Here is a 21,619-nt window from a genome sequence, read left to right as displayed (position 1 = left end):
TCTGAGCATTATACTTGGTTATTGGAAGAGTTCCATGGTTTTTCTTTTTTTGGCTATATTCCCTTTTTAGTGATTTGCTGTATATTTCTCTACTTGGGAAATTCTTCATGGGATTGAGATTGTGGTTATAGGTTGTGAAGGTTTGAAGTGAAAGTGAAGAGGTGAGATGAACATTATATGAGATTCTCAACTATCTATGGATTACTTTACCTTCTCTTGCTTGGGTTCTTGAGGCTATGCGAGTTCTATTTCTTGGATTGGTCACTGAGATTTTACGAGGGGCAAAAGTCAGTCATTCAAACACCATTCTTGTTCTCTTTTTCTTTTAAGAAAAAAGCCTTATTACATTTTCCTAATGAAACCAGAGAGGTACATTATTATTATTATTAACTGAAAATTTTCATTTAATTAGATTAATTTAGTCTCAACAATGACAAAAATATCACTCGAAATATTAGAGTTTCAAAAAAAAAAAAAACAATCAACATTTAGTTGAGAAGTTCTTGCAATTTGATGAACAATTTGATTAGAGAATAATTAAAGAATTCAAAGGGTATTTGCAATCTTCTACAACACCATCAAACATAGATAGCATTACCTTAAGACTAAGAACTGCTTGCACTAACACTAGATAATCGATCTCGACGCTACTGATCAATGAGTAATCTCATTTCAGCCACGACAATATTTCTTTCAAAGTTATAGCTTCATCAATCTCATGAAGTACAACACCCTCCTTTAATCCCGAAATACTAGCCATCACAAAATTGTGATGATCTCTAATCACTCCACGAATCCAAACTTATTTCATCTTTAAATATAGCTGCATCGATATTTACTTTTAAATTGTCAACATCGAGTTTAATCTACAGCTCAACACCATCTGCAAGACACCAAGTATCCATCGATAGAAAAAAAAATTCGTATTTTAAGCTTTTCTCCATTAATCAAGACTTTCAAAGGGTTATATTATTAATGCATATTGATATTTTCTAAAATAATTTATGAATATCCTAATATTTATGTATTTGGTATCATTATAATAATAACTTTTTAACTTGCTTCATCCAGTTATAGGAATGAAATTTATTTTACTGAAATAATTATATAAGCTACCTTTTTTTTTTTGGATATAGTATGATTAAATTTTTTGAGAATTTACGATGTAGATATTCGTAATAGTGCAAGAATTTTCTCGAACTAGAATAGTTCATTATCTAACTGAAAGACATGCCTTGTCAAACCATGAACTACGGAAATAAGCAAGCTACAAGGAATAAAACTGTCTCTGAAAATTTAGACAATAAAACTATAACATTCTCAAATAGCACACCAAAAGAGTTAGAATTTCAACTTATAACACTAAAATACTACTTGAAATATCTCAAAATAAATATGGGTAAATACCATTTTGGACCCTGTGTTTTGCAAAAGTTACAGATTAGACCCTGTGTTTTGTTAAATGACAAAATGGACCCTGTATTTTCTAAAATAGTAAAAATAGGACCCTGAGCTTAATTTTTGATAACTTTTTTTTTAATACAATCAACTTGAAGACAATGCTTAATACGAACAGATACAAAAAATGTAAACAGTTTTGTCATATAGCACTTTTAGATCGGATTATAATTAAACTTTATTTTGACAAAAAATCAATTCAGGGTCCTATTTGTACTATTTTAGAAAATACAGGGTCCATTTTGTCATTTAACAAAATACAGGGTCCAATTGGTAACTTTTGTAAAACAGAGGGTCCAAAATGGTATTTACCCAATAAATATCAAAAAATAAATTGTATTAAAATAACTATCTATAAATAAAATAATATATTAATAAAATATTAAAATTTTCTGTCTTTATAACTTATTCAATTAAGTAAAGGGCTATTTTCAAAAATATGGGAAAAATTATTAAGGTTATGATAAATATGGCATAAAAAGTAAATACCACTAAATATGGCATTATCTAACCAATCAAACTAAAAATATGGTTTTTTTCTAAAAAAAACCATACAAAACATTAAAAAGAAATCTGAATTTAAAATTCATAAAAAAATAAAAACTTAATTAAATTACCATAAAAAATATTAAAATTCCCTTCATATTTATTTTTTTTAAAAAAATAAAACAAATAAAACTATAGTGATTGCCGAAGTTGTCACTCGTGCTGGAAAAGTCACCGGAGTTTACTGTCGGCACCGGAAAAGTCGTCGGAGTAGCCGTCGGTGCCGAAAAGTCGCCGGAGTTGCTGCCGGCACCGAAAAAGTCGTCAGAATTAGTATTGTCGCTGGAAAAATCACCAAGAAACCGGTTTCTTGATGTTAGAAATCGGTTTCTTGGTGATTTTTCGGTAATTTTACCAGTGACAATGCCAAGTCCGACGACTATTTTGGAGTTTGATGTCGGTGTCGAAAAAGTTGCCGGAGTAGTTCCTGGTGTTGGAAAAATCGCCAGAGTTATTGCCGGCGTAAAAAAAGTCGTCAGAACTAGCATTGTCGCCAGCAAAATCATTAGAAAAATCACCAAGAAAGTGGTTTTTTCATCAAGAAACTGGTTTCTTCACCAAGAAAGTGGTTTCTTCATCAAGGAACTAATTTTGTTACACAACAATAATAAAGATTATGAAAACAAAACAAAAATGATATACACTGAAAATAATTGAAACCAGTTTCATCAATCAACCAAATAGAGAAAAAAAATATAAAAAAATTACCAAGAAACTGGTTTCTTCATCAAGAAACCGAAAAAACCAGTTTTTGGTGATTAGCCCGATAATTTTTCCGGTGACAATGACAATTTTGACGAATTTCCTAGAGTTTACTGTTGGTACTGAAAAAGTCACGGAGTAGTATTTGTCGGTGTATTAGTCGTCAGAGTTGCTACCAACGCTAGAAAATTCGTCAGGCCATTGTCGTCAGAAAAATTACCGGAAAAATTACCAAAAAACTGGTTTCTTCATCAAGAAACCAGAAACCAGTTTCTTGGTAATTTTTCTGGCGACTATGCCAATTCTAATGACTTTTTTGAAGTTTACTGTCGGTGCCGGAAAAGTCGCCGGAGTAGCTGCTAGCGTCAGAAAAGTCGTCAGAATTGGCATTGTCAACGAAAAAATCACCAAGAAACCGGTTTCTTAGACTTTAAGAAACCGGTTTCTTGGTGATTTTTGAGTGATTTTTCCGGCGAAAATGCCAATTCCGATGAATTTTCCGGCGCCGGCAGCAACTCCGACGACTTTTCCGGCACCGACCGCTACTCCGGTGACTTTCCGGCACCGACAGCAAACTCCGGTGACTTTTCCGGCATCAATGACAAATAAAACTTCCTAAACAAATAAAAACAGTAAATATGGGATTTAGAAACCTAATTACATATATATGGCATATCAAATACCATACAAAAACCTAAAAACAAAAAAATACCATATAAATTGGCCAAACTTAAATGTGCCATATTTATCATAAGAACTTTTAAAATCCCATACTAAGTGTAATTTCCTCTTAAGTAAAACTAAACTTAATGAAATAAAACTTAAAAGAAACTAGCTAAAAGTATTAGTTGTGAACAATAATTTAATAAAATTATTCCCAAAAAATTTAGACAATACAATTATAAGACGAACAAGTAGCATGCCAAACACTATAAACTATCATGACAAGTTCCTAAAATATCTACAAAATAGAATAAAATAATAAAAGATAAATTAGCACTCAAATAATAAATATTAATATAACCAATAAGAAAATTCTCAAGAGGACATAATTTTATTAAAATTGAACTTATCTGCAAAGGTGAAGAATTTTAATTCGATGGTTAAATGGATAATAGTCCAAAAGACATAACTAGTTGCACAAATCTCATAATGGATACGCCCAAAACAATGACATAACCCAGCTGATTACAAACTAAACCAATTATAATCACAACAAAGCCAAACAACACTTTAGAATGATTGAGAAAAAAAATAACAAGGTTAAGACATTATTAGTCGATTTCAATGTACTAAATATTTTTTATACACCTAATGGCCAATTTGCCCACTTATGGAGACTTTTTTGCCTTGTTTATCCTAAGTATTAGTTAGTACATTAACCAAAAATAAAGGGAAAAAATAGAGACAAAAAATTCTTTGTTGGGTTATTAATATAAAATGAAGACTTCCATTAGTTGGGCCACATAGCATAGAGCTAGCTGATCAATTGTATTTGGTTCACTTTTTATTCAACAAAAAATTAAATAGATATATAAGTATTTCAATTCATGATAATGGTTTATTTGATAAATGTCTAAGAATACTCCCAATAGTTCCTTTAAAATTAGCTTTTCTTTAAAATGAAGAACAGAAGAGGAGAAAAAGTGTAAAAATAATGGTCTAACAAGCAGGACCGGTCCTGAGATGAATGAGCCACAGACAATTTTTTTTTTTCGACCCTTACTATAAAAATAAATAGTATTTTTAAAAATTATTAAAAAAATATGTATATTTTTTAAAAAATATTTTTTTTTATTTGGGCCCCTAAAATGAGTGGACCCTAGGCACAAGCTTAACCTGCCTATGCTCAAGGCCGACCCTGCTAACAAGTGATGTATTTTAAAGAGCAATATAAAGAATGTAATAGTGCTTCAAAAATATTTTAATAATATATAAATAATATTTTATTCTTATTTTATTATGTATATTATATATATTAAAAAATTATTATTTAAATGATATAGAGAAAAAATAAAAAAGTTTTTGTATGGTATAATGTAAAAGTTTAATGTAAAATAAAAAAAAGGATAAGTTGATAATTACCTCTTTTAATTACACATTTATCAAAAATAACTGCAAAATAGATTTAATTGAAATATATCCTATTTTATAATTGATTTGCCCAATATACCCTTACATTATAAGTTTTAACTTTGATTAATTGAGTTGCAGGGGACTCCTATTCCTCCATAGCAACCGAACGTACACAAGCTCCACATCAAGTCCTCCATTGCCAACGTCCCTCCGATTACTCCACCACCGACATCAGTATTGTATTTTTGTAATTACAACTACAACCGTCACCATCCTTCAATTTTCAAATGTACGTAACTTTGTTTTTCTATTTTCTATTTTCTTTCTTTTTGAATTTGTTTAGTTTCTCTCTCTAAATCTTTGTCCAAAGCACTCAAATTTCTTCACCGATATACTTGTAACCAGATTTTCCACAAACACACACACATATATATATATATATATAAAAAAAAAATTCGTAATAGATTTTAGGTGTAACTCATGTGTTGCTAATAATAGAGGAGAGAATTTAAAAATAAAATCTTTAAATGGAATAATGATAATTAGCCAACCAATTTGAACAAAATTACCTTTCTCTGATCAGTTAGTAAGAGAAGAAACACAAACAGGCCAATAAATCATGAAGATTTGGCGTATCTGATTAGTGATTACCATATTCTCTCTTTGAAATGGTGGCTACGAGTCTATAAAAGCTAAACTTTGAAGATCTTCATGGGAGTAATAGTGTTTTTTGAGGGGTGGAGATAGGTTTCAGCAAAATCTAAATGAAAGGAGAATAATGATAGGGGCAAATTTGGTAGGTAATTTGAAAAAAGAGGTAGAAATGAAAAACTATAAAAGAGAGGGTAAAAATAAGAGATAACAATGTAAAATGGGTATAGAGTCTAATTTCCTCAATAAAGAAAGTAGAGTTTAAGTAATGTATTTTAAAAAATAGAGTAAAGAAGCTGTTGGGAGTACTCTAACATATACTCATTTAACTTTATACTCGTGGAGTCGTGGTGATTATTTATTTATGAACATTACTATGGTTATAGATAGCGTCTTGTGATTGGTTAGCAATATTTTATAAAAGTTATTATATTAAATTATATGAGATTTAATATATTTTTTTTTTGACAAATATAAGATTTAATATTTAATTGCACTGTATGAGGATTAAGTACCAATAAATGATTATTTACTTATTTGACCTACTTACAATGTTTATTTGAATTTCTAAGCACATCATTAGTATCTTTTAGTATTTCTTTTTATTTATTAATTTGATGTACTTACAATGATAGTTATTTTATTGATGAGTATTGAGTTTTCATAAACTATTAATGACAAATATTAATTTTCCACACTAGGATTTTTACATAAATTATTATTTTTCATCCAATTTTAATATTTATACGGTCAAAATTAATTTTCATAATTTTATAATTTTTTATTTGTTTGGTAACAATTTTAATGAAAACAACATAAAAACTACACAAAAACAACATAAATACACAAACTATTAACGTAAAATCTACAAGTAAAAAACATGAAAATAACGTAAAAATACAACAACATAAAAACAACAATTTGCATTTTTGTAAAAAATAAAGCTTACTGTACGTAAAAATGATTAAAAATTCGTTAAGAAAAAAAAAAATTATTAGCTGATCATAGGTCTTATTTGGTTAAAATTATATTTTCCTATAACGTAAATAAATAAAAAAAATTGATTTTTTTTTTTTTTTAAAATTTTTGGTTACTATTATGGAGAGATTCTTTTTTTTTTTTTTATAAAAATTATTTTAAAAGTGTGAATATTATTATTATTTTTAAATAAATTAAAATGATTATTATAATTGTCAAAATAAATTTTCAAACATCCTAAGAGGTAGGAAGTTCTTTCTTAATCTTAAAAAACTGCATGTATGGCAAGCAGTTCAACAATTAACCAAAATTAAGAAAGTTTTGTATATTTTATATTTTTGGTGTAAAAATTTCAAAATATAATATGTTGTGATAGTATTAATCACTCCTAATTGTCAATTAGGCAAATACGAATTAATGTGTCGATTAACTCTTAACTAGGGTGATTAACTTGTTTGACACATCTTCATTAATATATTTTGTCACCACATCATTGTAACAAGTCTTATTATAGAATTATTTGTTATTAAGCATTTCTATTAAAGTGCCTAATACTATACTATATGTTGTGAATTGTAAAGTATATATAATTTTATAAATAGATTTTTTTTCCTTGTCTCATGAGCCAAAAAACCAAGTAAGTTTTCCATTAATGCTGTTCTATTTTCTTACAAATTTACAATTAAGAAACTGAACTTCAAAGACGTAAAAATTTAGAACAAAAACTCTACTTACACTAAAAAAAAATGGGTAACTACACAAACTGTTCGACGAAATGCCTCAAAGAAACTTTTCTTCAAAAATCTCATCTCACAGATTAATAGTCACACCTCTGGCTCCATTAATATAAGGAGAAGGAGCAATCAACTCCTCACCATAAGGCGCCGCCGACGACGACATGGCATTGTTATTATTCCACCCACTGTGTCTGGTAGGATCGTACTTTTCGCCGTCACCCCATAGAGCATAAGCTTCTTCTCCGTGGACCGCATCGTCTCCGATCATCAGCTCATTATCGGGCATTCTTAGTGGTATGAATACCCTTATGGCTAGAAGTATGAGGGTTGTAGAAACAAGGTTCCATCCTATCACAAACAGGGCTGCTACTAATTGTTTAACGAACTGTAATCCACCGGTTCCGCCGTAGAAAGCACCCCGGGAGCTTGATACCGGTAGTATTAACCGGCAGAGCTCTGGCTCGGCGAATAGGCCGGTCAGAAGACCGCCTAGTAGCCCCGCCACCGCGTGGGTGTGGAACACTGCCAAGGCATCGTCCACCTATATAAATATATATTGAAGATAATTTATTAGCAAAAATGATCATCTAGAGTGATTTAGGTATCACAAGGTAGTGCCTTGATGATAATAAAATATATTTATATAATAATTATTAAATTAAAATATATGAAATTAAATATTTAATAACACCAATAATATTATAATATATATTGCGATGGTGCTTGCGCATAAGTCAGTTAGGCTTACGTTTAGAGCATGTTTAATGGTAACATTTTTTGAAAATGTTATATATTTATACATCATCTAAATATATAATATTTTATTTTATTTTTATTCCACATCATCTCTAATTGTATAATACCTTATAAAAATATTATAATCATAATCTCACCAATTATTATATATATATATATATTTTTTTTTTTCTTTATTAAACTATTATATATATTTTGCACCTTTAATTTTTTATTGTATAAAGAAAAGATAGCATCAATGCCATTGAGTGACATCAATACAAATTTTCAAAAATATTCTTTTATCTCCAATGGTATAGTATCTTTATATTTTGTCATTCTAAGCATTTTACTTTATTAAGTATTCTCCAAAATATTATTATTGGAGATGCTCCTATTATATATATTTTATTAATTTTAGAAATACCATATTCTTTACTAATTACCATACATTAGTCTTAGAAATCTCTTTTTTTTTTTTTTTTTTTTTTTTTAATGAAAGTCATTTTATTAAACGAAAATCTCTATTACTAAATTAGGCAATAATTCAACTGGAACATTCATATTGGTTAGGTCTGAATTAAACGTTGTACAAATCTAATTAAAACAATAGAGATGACTCAAATAAAGACAGCAAGAACAATGATAATGCAAAGACTAATCCACACAAAGACCACCAAATGAATACTAATCACGATTAGCGCCTTATAATTGAATGTTGCTATGCAAATCCCTTTTCTCTAGTGGCTTTAATCGTAATTTTTTATATACAATAAAATTGTTACATTGTACTAATTTTCTATATAGAATGATTAATAATCCAATAAGTATTGTTTCTTTAGCAGTCAATTAATGTTCTCAATAAAGCAAAAAAACTCTAATTTACTATTCTTGGTATAAAAATGAAGAAATACACAAAGACGTGTTAAGATTAATCATGAAAAAGAGATATATATCTTAGGGAATTTTTGTGGTCAATTCATTATCACTTATTGACAAAAAAGACTTATAAAGATAATATAATATATATTCTTAATTAGCACATTATTAATTGTTTGAATGATATCATTTCTGAGTTTGAAAAAGGGTATACCAACAAATTGAATCCTTATTACTAAATAAAATTGCAAATTCAGACAAATAATGGCGGCTAATATTGAATATCGATCTAGAAATGCAATAATTTTAAAGGGAAACGTAAAAAGATCGACTTTGAAAAAATAATTCTTTAAAAGTGGAATAATTAATATAGAGAAGAAGTTGTAATAATTATTCATACATGTATACATACAAATCGAGTGCACATGCAGTACAGTTAAAAATAATTGAAAAAAGAATAAAAATTAAAGATAATTGAATAATTTTCTATATTAATTTGGTTCAAATTAGGTAGTGTTGAGTGTATATTATTGACTTTGTTTCTTTCTTTCTTTCTTTCTTTCTAATTCTTAAAATTATCAAACAAATAATAATAATAATAATAATAATAATAATAATAATAATAATAATAATAAATAAATAAATAAATAAAAAATAAAGTTTTCATCAAAATTAAGTCAGTCAGGTACTGTTTAAATGTATTATATCATCATTAATACAAGATTTTTTTTTATTATTATTTTTATATTTTAATTTTTTTTTTTTTATATTTTTACAAAAATTTAAATAAAAATCCATATAATAATTAACAGGACAATTTAAATTATAATTAAAATTCATATAACTACTCATATACATTAAACTATAAATTACAAAAAAAAAAATTGAAAAATAGTATATAAGGTAATTTTCCTATTAATAATTAGGATTTTTTTTTTTTAATTTTTACACTTTAAAATAGTTTTGTTTTTTGGTTTTTTATGGTAATTCACATAGCAACTCACACTTAACAACCTAAATCGCAATCAAAATTCACATATTAACCTAAATAAAAAATACCAAAGCAACTTAAACTATAAATTTGAAAAAAAATAATTAAAAAAAATAGTATACGAAATAATTCTCCATATAATTACTATAAAAAAAAATATTACACTCGTAGAATATTATCTCAAAGTGTTTTGACATCTCCTTTAAAAGAAAAAGTAGTGTTTTGACACCTTATTACAATGTCTACTAATACTAGCAAAGTTCTATACTTATTGAAGTAATTAAGGTGATGTTTGATTATGGTAATAATAATTAATATATCTATTATATTGTTTATTTTTCTATTTTAATTTTTGCAATTCATTACAATATAATGGTTATTAAATTAAGTATTGTAATGATAATTACATACCAAACTAATGTAATCTTCATTATAATTACAATCCACCATAAAAGTAAAATACTATTTTAATAAAAAATATAGTAAAAAAAATTCAAAAGTCCATATTACTTTTTCTTTTGAATATTTTATAATTATAAAATAAAAATAATAAAATTATTTTAATTCATACGCATTTTATTTTATTATATTTTCATATATCAAACTTAATTTTGATTACAATGTTCATTACAAATCAAACATTATAATTAATTTTTATTACTGTTCTTATTCCATTATAATACCATTACAGTTACTATTACGATTCTCTTACACCAAACTAAATACCACCTAATGACTAAATACCACCTAATTAATAAGTATTGATTATAATTTGAAATTTAAAGGGATATAAGAACACAACAAATAAGGAAATCATCTAAAAAGAAAGCTTATTTATGGATCACTAAGAATTCGATGCCGGTCTATTCCCATTTCCCATGTTTGTGTATATATATAAAATATAATATATGGACCCACATTAATTAATAATCTTATACCTAACATCTTTAGAGTTAATAAAAAGTGGTCTGAACAAACCAACAAAATAGGGGGCCATGCTCATGCCATTCTATATTTGTTGAGAAATACTAAAAAGTATCAGTGGTGCCAAACACTCTCTTACATGTTAATATCGTTATTGGTCTAATTAAGTATCGGGTTCCATATAATTTAATATAATAACTTTTAGTAAAGTATCGCTAGCCAATTGAAAGACGACAAGTCTTAAGGGTGCTAGGCACCACTAGTGCCCAATAACAATGCTCGTATTTGTTTCATGTTAATTGATTACATAACATAATAACTATTCTTCCTAGTTATTTTATCACACCTTCAAACCATGACAATTAAATGGTGGATATATCATTTTTATGTTATGTTTGATGTGATTAAACAAAAAAAAAATGTATCTATTGCATCACACATTTTTGTGTTATTATTAATGTAAGAAAAAAGAAAAGAGAACACTCACCTTTTGTAATAGGGTAGACTTTTTATGAAGCACCATCATTGACACCCATGGAACACTACCTGATAGTATTCCCATCACTATAGCCGCCCACGACTGAACCAAACCTACGTACAATACAATTATTAATCACTAAACTAATTTTATTTAGAAAAATTAGAATTTTTACTCTTGAAATTTGAGATGTGAACTTTTAAGGTTCTTAAAAATGTTTCTTAAACTATTGAGATTGTTAGATTTAAGGACTTTTGTCTAATTTTAGTTAAAAAAATCTAACATGGATGAAAGTTCAGGAGACATTATCTAGTATATGTCAAGATTGAAGTGACATAATTTGGTAAATATTAAAGACTAGGAGGATGGTTTAGTACATAAACAATTACTAAAATAGTTAAATTGAACGAAATTAAACAAAAATTCTTAAATCTAACAATCTCAATAATTCAAGGAGAATTTTTAACGGCAAAAAAAGTTTAAGGGACATGATTTAGTATAAGTTAAAATTTAAAGGTAAAAATCTTAATTAACCTTTTATTTATTACTATTAATTTTACTAAATAGTATTTTCATCTGAAATTAAGTCAACAATAAACATAAAAATAATCTCAATTTTATTGTTAATACTCTATAGTAAACTAGATATTGATTAGTTTATAACATCACATTATGCATTATTATGCATCATATTTAATATTATATTACTTGGCCCCGGTGTTGAACAAGTGCTAAAATAAAAAATAAAAAAGAAAGGGACCCTTCAATTAATCAAATCTTTAATTAATGAAATGTTTGAAAAAAAAAAATAACAAATTGTTACCTGCTCCGGGAGTAATACAAGCAAGTCCGGTCATCATTCCCTGCACGGCGCCGATCACCGACGGTTTCCCGAAAAAAATAACATCAAGAGTAGTCCACACAAGAAGACTGGTGGCTGCACAAATATTAGTGTTCAACACCGCCACCGAAGCGCTTATGTTGGCCGCGTAAGGCGCTCCGCCGTTGAACCCCGACCACCCCATCCACAACAGCCCCGCACCAACCAACATCAGCAGCACGTTGTTGGGCGGAAACCTTTCCCTATCACTCTTCAGCCTCGGCCCAACCTAATGAATCAAAATACCAATTGTTCTTTAGAGTGAAGACAGAGAAGTTAATATAAATCCTAAAATTTACATATACACAACCGATGTGGGACAAAATATTACCCAATAAGCTGCGGTGAAACCGGAGATGCCTGAGGCGAGGTGGATGACATAGCCACCTGAGTAATCAATTACACCCCAATGGTAAAGAAACCCACCACCCCATAAACTGAAAGCACCAACGGTATAAGAGAAAACCAACCAAAGAGGAACAAAAGCCATCCAAGCTTTGATGTTCATTCTACCAAGAACAGAACCAGCTAATAAAATTAAAGTAATGGCTGCGAAAGTGAATTGAAAATAGACTAATGAAGCCATTGGGTAAAAGGGTTGAACATTGCTTTCGGGGATTTTGGCTCGAGAGATTAGGTACTTTTGGCCTAGAGCTGGAGCCCCTTTTCCCCAAAAGGGAAGAAGCTCGTCACCAAAGGCCATTCTGTATGCGAAAAGTACCCAACATATTAGGACTGCTGCAAAGGCATAGAGAGCCATGAAAGCTGAGTTCACAGCCCATTTTTTCTTGACTATGCTTGCGTAGATGACCACTAGCCCCGGCATACTCTGCAGCCCCACGAGCGTTGCCGCCGTCAACTGCCACGCGTTATCGCCTTTGTTTAACCATTCAGGGACTGCTGGTGTGACTGTTGTGTAGGCTATTAATGGGGGTGCAGGTTGAGCCATAATTTTGGCCTAATCAATTTTGTTTTGGTAAAGTTTTTTGGTTGTTCAAGTGTTTTTTGGGATATAAATATGTAAGTATTGATCTCTCAAGTGAAGTTTCTATTGTAAATTCAAAGATGTTTTCTTGTGGATGAAGATATATATAAAGATGGGAATTGGGAATGTTATTATGAATGTTTGACCAAATGTAATTGTATTAGTACTTTTTCTTTTTTTTGATCTAATATTTTGTGGATTGGTTTGTTAAACATCTTTGTCAGTATGAAAATGTGTTGAAATTTCAATGGCTCGCTCGTGTGGGAATGGAAAGGGAAGGTCATGCCTAGGTGTACGGTTCATTTGAAAATGAGAATATAATTTACATCTCATGTTTTTTTGACTATACATAACGTACAACCTTTTTCTTCTTAGAAAAAACTAGGAAGAAATTGATTTATATATATATTTATATAATTTTACAACATATGGTACACAATACTCTTATAAATATTATTACAAATATCTATATATATGAAATATAAATCTATCCTTTCTCTCAAAAAAAAAAAAAAAATATAAATCTATCCTAACATATGATACAAAGTTTATAGAGTATTATTATTTGGAATTTTAAGGTGTTCAACACTATGTTGATGTGATACTGAATAATTGTGTGGTGAAACAATCACCCTCAACACACCATTGTTCTGCTACTAACATTAGAGACAAGATCACATGAACCAAGAAAACAAAAAAATAGAAGTTGTGTTAGGTTATTTTTAGTATTAATTTTAGATTAAGTTTAGTATATTTTTAATTGAGTTTTAATCGTGTTTGGAGTATTTTTACGCTTGTTATCTTTTATTTGTGCAGATTCAAAATAGAAAAAGATTAGAAAAATATCAGAGAAAAAGATGGAAAAAATATAAAAATATCATGATATTTAAAATAGAGAAAATTGTGCAAGAAAATAAAGTTGAAACTTCAAGCCTGAATACGACGATGTTCTGATTAGATTTTGGAAAAAGTCAAAACATGAAAGTTATAGATCTCTCTTTTATCTTTCCAAAACATTTTTAATCGTCCAATTCCGAACAATATTGAGAGAGTTATGGCCAAAATACTATCAGTCAACGCAGCAGAAAAAAAATATCTCGTTTGAGGTTTCCCAAAAATTTAAATCCGAATGGGAATTTAAACATGTGCGTTTTTTCCATCTTTTTAGGCCTTCAATTCCTATATAAAGGGAAGAAGGGAGTTGATTTCAGCAAACAATTTCAGAGAGAAAAAAAGAGAGAATTCAGATACAGAGTGGAGAGATCAACTGCAATATTGGAGGCATACTTCTCAGGGTTTTCAGCAATCTTCTCTTCTTCTCTTCTCTATTTTCATCTCTTTTCTTAAAGTTAATATGTGTAATTGTGCTTCCATGAACATGTGTAGCTAAATACTTTATTAGGGTTAGATGGATATTGTTTAACATTGTTTGATGGTTTTAATATGATTTATTTTCCCCGTAATTTTTATGTATTTTATTTCATTCGTACTTATTTACTTTTAATTGTCTGGCCACCAATTAACTGTTTATGATTTTGATGCGAGATCTGAGAAGTGAGTGTCAATTATGCTATAGTGAAATAAAACTGAGTTTCGATATAGGACGAGAGTACCTATATGGTTTAGATAGCTTATAGGGTTTCTGTGTTTAATGCCTGTTGCATGTTAAATTTATCACGAGAGTAGAAAGTTTGCATGTAATTGAGATTTATGTATTTGAGAAGACTATAAATTACCTTAGTAAACCTGCTATTGCATAGAAATTAATATTAGGAAGATAATTATATTAGGCCATAATCAATAGAAACAATTGAAATCGAAGCCCTAGTTTTTATTAACTTTCAATTTTCTTGAATAATTGCTTCTTACTAGTTTCTTATTTTTAATTCCTTCTTAATTTTTATTCAACCAAATAGAAGTAAAGGTTTAATTTTAACGTACTTAACTGCACTCCATGTGGGATCGACCTCACTCCTGGTGAGTTTTACTACTTGAAACAATACGTACACTTGCGTGTGCAAAATATCGCAACAAGTTGAAAAACCAAAAAAATGAACCTTTGGACTAGAATACTTGATTAACACATATGAACACAAGTCAATGACGAAAATGAAGAGCCCTTTATTCAATATTGATCAGCATATACATAGAGGAAAATTCGTATAAATTACAAAGCAAACGAAAGAAAATTACATAAAAATCTCACTTGAGTTCTCTCAATTAAATACATGACAATAGCTTTACATCCCTCAAATCTCACTAAGTTTCTTTCTAAGAATTACAATTGAATTTCTATACAAAATGAATCTCTAAAATGATCCCTAAAATGAGAGGCATGGCTGCTATTTAAGGTGTTGGTTGGAGCTGATTTGAGCTTGATTAAAACACCAACCAAAATAACTAAGTTCATGCCACATAGGGTTAGTTTGTAGCTGATGTGGCAGTGAGTAAACTTCGTTGAATCCACTACAAACCTACCTGATTTGCCAACCTGCTTTTCTTCCCATTACCCTGTCTGTTGCTATTGTTTGGCCTCTTTCCAACTTGGTTTGAACTACTGTGATTTTGTGAATCCTTGTTTAGCTGGATGGATGTATTGGTGTAGTAGTGTGTTATTGAGTTTTCTTTTATCCAATTGTCTCCACACGCCGGATTGCTTTTTCGAGCTTTATAAATTGATCTGCTCGGTCTAAGAATTCTACCATGGATCCCATAGTTAATCTATTTATGTCTTTCCATAGTTCTCCTAGGGGTTCTCAGGATTGCGGCCAGCCTTCCTTCTTCGGTTAATCATTTGACCTTTGTTGGTTCAGTAATAAACCTACTAATGTAAGTGTTGGGATTTTCCAGTCCTATCCCTACACAAAGTCAACTCACACACATAAACACAAGGTCAATCTTGACCTTTCACACTTCAGCAAGTGGACACAAACTGTCCACGTATCACATACAATTTTGACACATTACTTTGCTTAAAACATTCAACTTTACTAAAACAGTAGGCAGAGAAAATTGATCAGGTTTTCTCAGCTTAGTTTCTAGGGTTAGTTTCAAAGATGAGCATGCAATGTTCAAATGATTTAGTACTAATGATGCAGAAAAGAAAATGAAGAAGAAGAGAAGCAAACACAGAGAATTTATAGAGGTTCCCCCTGAGTTGATGGGGTACTCCTCTTGAGCTCGCCTCAGAAAATGAGCACAGCCCTTGCACTATTCAATCAAGATCCAATACACGATTTGGTGGAGCTTCCAGCTACAAGATCAACTGGTAAGACTCTATTCTTTACTGCTATTATTTTTCTCTGGTTTCTACTTCTTTCTCTCTCAAGAACAATCTCTCTCTTCTCACAGATTCTCACTCTTTCTCTCTTTTTCTCAACTCTGAGTTCTTATCTTTGAACTCAGAGGAATTACAGGGTTCACTCTCTCTCTCTCTAGTCTTCAGATCTAGGCCGAAATCGAAACTGGGAGTGGATATTTATACTGCTGCAATAGGAGAAGAGTAAGTGGCCTTGGGTGATGATTAGGCAGTTATAATACTTCTGTTGTTCTGTTATTTTAGTTAATTACAGTTAGGATCTTTGTTTGTAACTGTATTTTGGTTGTTGTGATAGTGCAAGTTGTTTTTCATGTAACTGACTTATGGGTAGGAAAGGCTTAGATGAATTTAATTTCAACAGTAAGCTCTTAAAGGTTCTCTTGGTATTTGCTTCACTTCTACCAAGTCTTCTAAGTAAGAGGAAGCTGACGAGAAGAGAAAAAGTGTGCATGAAACTCAGATGAGAAAGAAATCCATGAGCTGAACTTCCCCGGAGCTAATTTGAATTACCATTGCTGAGCGGCCTTTGCCAAAGTAGTTGGGAAGATCCTACACCGTACATTTCCTCTCACCCCTTGCAAGTATATTTGCATCTCAAAGTATTTAAGGTGAGACAAACGATCTTCTTTTCTTGTATACATCTTCCCTGCTGGTATTTTGAACTTGAGCGGTAGGTCGAGAGCATTGTTTTCTAATGAGAATGGTCATCCTCTTACCCAATCAAGTTCAAGATCTATGATTTTTTTGGTCGGTCAAGCCTTTTACAAGGCTCTTAAGTTGTTCTAATTGTGTTTGCACTAATGGATCAACTTAACTGTCTTTTGAACGACCTGTGTCACATTAGGATCTCTTAGAATTGGATCGGGGACATAATTGTTTGCATTATTTGGCTGGATGGTAGGAGAAACATTTTTTCTATCAAGTCCTCTTCTCCGATTCAGATCAATTCTGAAGGCGTGCACGGTACCCAATTGGTCACACATTAATGTGCCAAGAGGTCTTTGTGTCTGACCAGTTTGATCAAGGGGTTGGCTTGATATCTCCGTCTGAGTGTGGGTATTAAGTTGACCATTCCTTTCTAGGGAAAAATCAGGTGAAATCTGTCTATCTACCATTTGGCCCACAGTTTGAACTTGTGGCCTTAGATTAGATAGTTGAACGACTTGAGTTTGTGCAGTGTGATCATCTATATACTCTCCTGACCCATTCTGAGATCCCATGGGAATACTAGTATCAATCCCTGGTTGCTGGTCGGTGACTTGATAGGCCTTTATGATCAGTACGGTGGCTTGCTTGGAGCGGTTATCAATGGCCGCTTGTTGGGCTCCTATGATCCCCATCTCTTGATCCCTTCATTCCTCAAACTGGCGTCTCTGCTCATCAAAAGCAAGATTAATAGATGCTTGGATATCTTGTTGATCATGGTATAGAGTGTTACTGTGGCCCTACATTAGCCCTAGTGCAGCTCGCAAGTTCTGAAGCTTAGTGTCGTCTCTGACTGGCCTTTGAGTATTTGAAGTGGATGGGATTCCAGTTATTATACTGGTTTTCCAAGTTTCTTGCACACCTGGAGTGAACCCAGCCAGAGGGTAAGTCACTCCGTGGCCTGCTGTTGGTGGTTCAATATTAACTTGTTCGTGGGCTGCTTTAACTGGATCTCTTGCATTTCTAGGTGTATGCACGATCAGATCAATCACCATTGGATTGACTGTGTCAGTTTGATTCCCCTTTTGAGTTACAACCATCATGTACTGTCTTGTAAAAGACTTAAGACAAAAAACTTGGATGCCTTTGCTCTCAATGAAAGTACCAAAATATTGACCTCGCTTTTAGCCAACAACAGTGAGTCTTAATTGAAGTGATAAGAATAAATAAATAATAGAAAACAAAGAGTAATAAGTAAAGAAAATACCAGAATTTATAGAGGTTTGACCCTGTGATAGTGTTAATATAGCCTACTCCTCTTTTTGTTGTATTAACTTGTGAGTAAAGAATGAAGTATTTCCTTTCGAAAGCTCTTACAAGGATCTCTGAGCAAATTACTCTTAGCTTGTGATTCCACTCTTGAGTATTTTCTCTCTAAATAATTTTGTGTCCCTTGAATAGTGAGATGAGACCACTATTTATAGGGGATAATTATATAGTAATGATTTTCCTTAATCAATAAGAAATAAAATAGGAAAGTAGCATGTTTCTGTAATTACAATGAAGAAATTAGGAAATCTAGGCTGATTGTCTTCTCTAAAGATACGAATTGTAATACCCTAAGGTTTAATAACTGAATTAGTAACCCTAACTAAGTTAATTATTTTTTCAACAAAATAGTCAGCCAAAATGAGATTTATTTTTTGGGTTTCTTCATCCCAATCCGCCTCTGTCTCTCTCTCTCTCTTCCTTTCCATTTTGTGATTTTTTGTTGAATTTGGGGGAAAAAGCTTGGAGTAAGTTGTGCATGTTTTTGCTTTGGAAAATTTGAGGTAGTTATTTTAATCCTTTAGTTAAATGTTTTGATTATTTATTTATTTTATTTATTTGGTTGAAATAAATGATTTGATTATTAGTTTTGAATATTTATTTTTTGGGTCAGCAAGACAAGTGAGACTTTAAATGTAGTGAGGTTTGTTAGGTAACTTTTTAATTGGTGGTTTTGTATTTGTACAGGCACAATATGATGTCATTAATTAATGTGTATTTAATCAATGGTCAAAGGACTAATAAGTTGACTTAACAAGTCTTCCTGTAATGGATTCAAGTTGAATTTTAGGAGTAGTAATTGACTGCCAAAATGTTAGTCCAATATCAAGCTTGTTGAATATTATGACCATATTACCAAACTGTTTGATCAAATTTGTTAGTTAAGTTAAACTAATAACACATGGACTTCTTTTCAGAAAAATTAAGATAAAATAACATATGGATTAAAAAGCTTTATAAAGGCTTTGATTTCAAATCCTTTTCCCGATCAGCCCCAAATTGGTAAGTAGACAATTTTTTCTTTTTTTTTTTAAGGAAAATAGTTTGTGTATAAATAAAAAATTAAACCTTATAGCATCATTACATAAAATGTTTATCAAGATTTAGGATATAGATAAGCAATCATATTGATTGTGGGTAAATGTCTACTTTGCCAAATTATGGGCAATAAAATTACATAGTCGATCAATACAGGAAAATAAACAACCCACAAAATAAGGCAAAAGACTTACAAAATGAAGAGTAATTCTCAACTTTCCATCGAGTCTCCTTGCCATTAAGAGAATTGATTACTACTTTTAAGTCACTCTCCACAATAATGAACCTACAATCTTTTACCTTGGCCTTGTCTAGGGCCAAACAACACGCAGCTGCCTAGCCACAAAGGGCATCAGAAAAATTCAACTTTGTGGTGCTTACCCAAGCCACCTCGCCTTCATGGTTCTTAGCTCATACTTTCTAAATCCACTTTTACTGTCGCAGTTCAAATTAATCCAATCATGAAGAGGAGGACGCCAAACTTCCACCAAAATTGGAGTAAGAGTAGAAATGAGGGAAGCTCTATAATTTACATAAGAGTGAGAAATATAGTTAATACAACGCCTCACATGTTATCTAGATTATTATTATATACCTTATCATTCTAGACTCTCCAAATAGTATCAACAACAATTGGAGCATACATAAAGACCTCATGTGCATTTACTCCTTTAGAATTTAAATTTTAGATGAATTTGACTCAGTCCCAAATTGATAAGTACTAGACAACTAATTAATTCAAGCTCATTTCATCTTTAATGTTTTATTAGAGCATTTCCAAAGTCCTAAAAATGGTGCTTTAGCACACTTAATAAAAGTTACTACTCTAATGATATTTTAAGAAGTGTGCTAATTTGACATATGTTAGAGTTACGCTAAATTTAGTACAAAATATAATATTGTGTCAAATTAAATTTACAGTAAATTATACTTTTTTATTTACCAAAATATCATTAATTATTATAATTCATTGACTTTTACTAATTTTTTCATTCATTATTTATCATATTACTATTATTTAAATAATAAAAATAATATTTTTTTATATATTTTCAACAAAATATAACTATCAATAAAATTAATTTTTTTTATTTATTTTACAACTTGTGCATTAAAACAGAATTGTGAGCTAAATATAACACAAACTCATTTTTAATGTCAAATTTAATATAAATTTTACATTTTACATTGGAGATGGTCTTACAATACTGCTAATACTAATAGTTAATAGTTACTAATAACTATTAAGTAGCTCTAATTATAATCTTTTTTTTTTATTTTTTGTTTTTTAACAGTAATTACAAAGAACTTTATGCATTTTTAATTTTTTTTTTGAATAATTTACAGCTTTTAATAATTTTTTTTCATATATATATTTATTTGAATAAAATTTAATATACTTCTTTTATTTTAATTTTTTGTCTTAGTTTGTAAAATATGTCTTATAGATTGTCAAAGATTTTTATTATTTATTTATATATTTTGTTCAAATGTAGCCGAATTTTGTACACTTCTTTCTCAAAGAAAGTTCTACAAGAAAAAAAAAATAAACATGTAAGGAATTTAATTTGGTTTTATACATTTCCATTTTTATATATTTTTTCTCCCTTAATAATAACATCCTAACTAACATCAATCTTGCCTCTTCTCAGAAAAAAAAAAAACATTAATTCTTGCCTACTAATCTAAACATGTTTTTATTATACTTAATTAGAATTAGAGGGTACATATTTATATATATATATATATATATATATATTTATACATGATTAGTATTACCATTTTTGACTTGGTATTATATCTTACGTACACCTCTTAACTATGACGTGTTTTCCTTGCAATAAATGATATAAATAGTCAAAAGTTTCAACCCAAAAACTTTGATAAAAGTCAAAGAATGACTTCTGTTTATACCCCACAATTGTCCTAATTATATTTTCTGGTCTTTTTTTAACACTTACTGAGCTATATACTTCCACTTGTTTATTAGCTTTTATTCTCATCTACTTAATTAATTTATCTCTAATAATTTTTAATCATAGGATATTGTACTTTATTTCCCAAAGAAAATACATTATCAAATTTGCCCAAAATTAACAAGCATTCAAGTCCTTTCACGAATAGTTAAATAAATTAAAGAGCAATTACGTACAAAGATAGATTTGATGTCACTTATTTCATTAAAAATTATGTTTAATCTAAAAATAATATTTTGTTGACAAATATTTAATTTCAATATCATTTTAATTTGTAGAAAAATAATGTGTA

General features: G+C 29.9%; 1 protein-coding gene across 1 annotated transcript; it reads right to left on the bottom strand.

Moving 5' to 3' along the window:
• Positions 1 to 7,032: 7,032 nt before the first annotated feature.
• LOC115697041 (ammonium transporter 2) lies at positions 7,033 to 13,177 on the bottom strand. Its single transcript, XM_030623940.2, has 4 exons — positions 12,367 to 13,177; positions 11,979 to 12,264; positions 11,165 to 11,268; positions 7,033 to 7,689 (listed from the first exon to the last, which is right to left on the bottom strand). The coding sequence occupies exons 1-4, from the start codon at positions 12,982 to 12,984 to the stop codon at positions 7,222 to 7,224; spliced, it is 1,476 nt and encodes a 491-aa protein (XP_030479800.1). The 5' UTR covers positions 12,985 to 13,177; the 3' UTR covers positions 7,033 to 7,221.
• Positions 13,178 to 21,619: the final 8,442 nt, after the last annotated feature.

Source organism: Cannabis sativa, chromosome 7 (assembly GCF_029168945.1).
Source record: "Cannabis sativa cultivar Pink pepper isolate KNU-18-1 chromosome 7, ASM2916894v1, whole genome shotgun sequence".
NCBI lineage: Eukaryota > Viridiplantae > Streptophyta > Magnoliopsida > Rosales > Cannabaceae > Cannabis > Cannabis sativa.
This window is presented reverse-complemented; position numbering and strand designations above follow the sequence as displayed.

Bases quoted from the DNA above. Each gene is read 5' to 3' on its own strand.
- LOC115697041 (XM_030623940.2), bottom strand. From the start codon at position 12,984: ATGGCTCAACCTGCACCCCCATTAATAGCCTACACAACAGTCACACCA. The intron at 12,265-12,366 runs GTAATATTTTGT...TTGATTCATTAG, and splicing joins GTTTCACCGCAGCTTATTGG to GTTGGGCCGAGGCTGAAGAG. The intron at 11,269-11,978 runs GTAACAATTTGT...TATTGTACGTAG, and splicing joins TTGTATTACTCCCGGAGCAG to GTTTGGTTCAGTCGTGGGCG.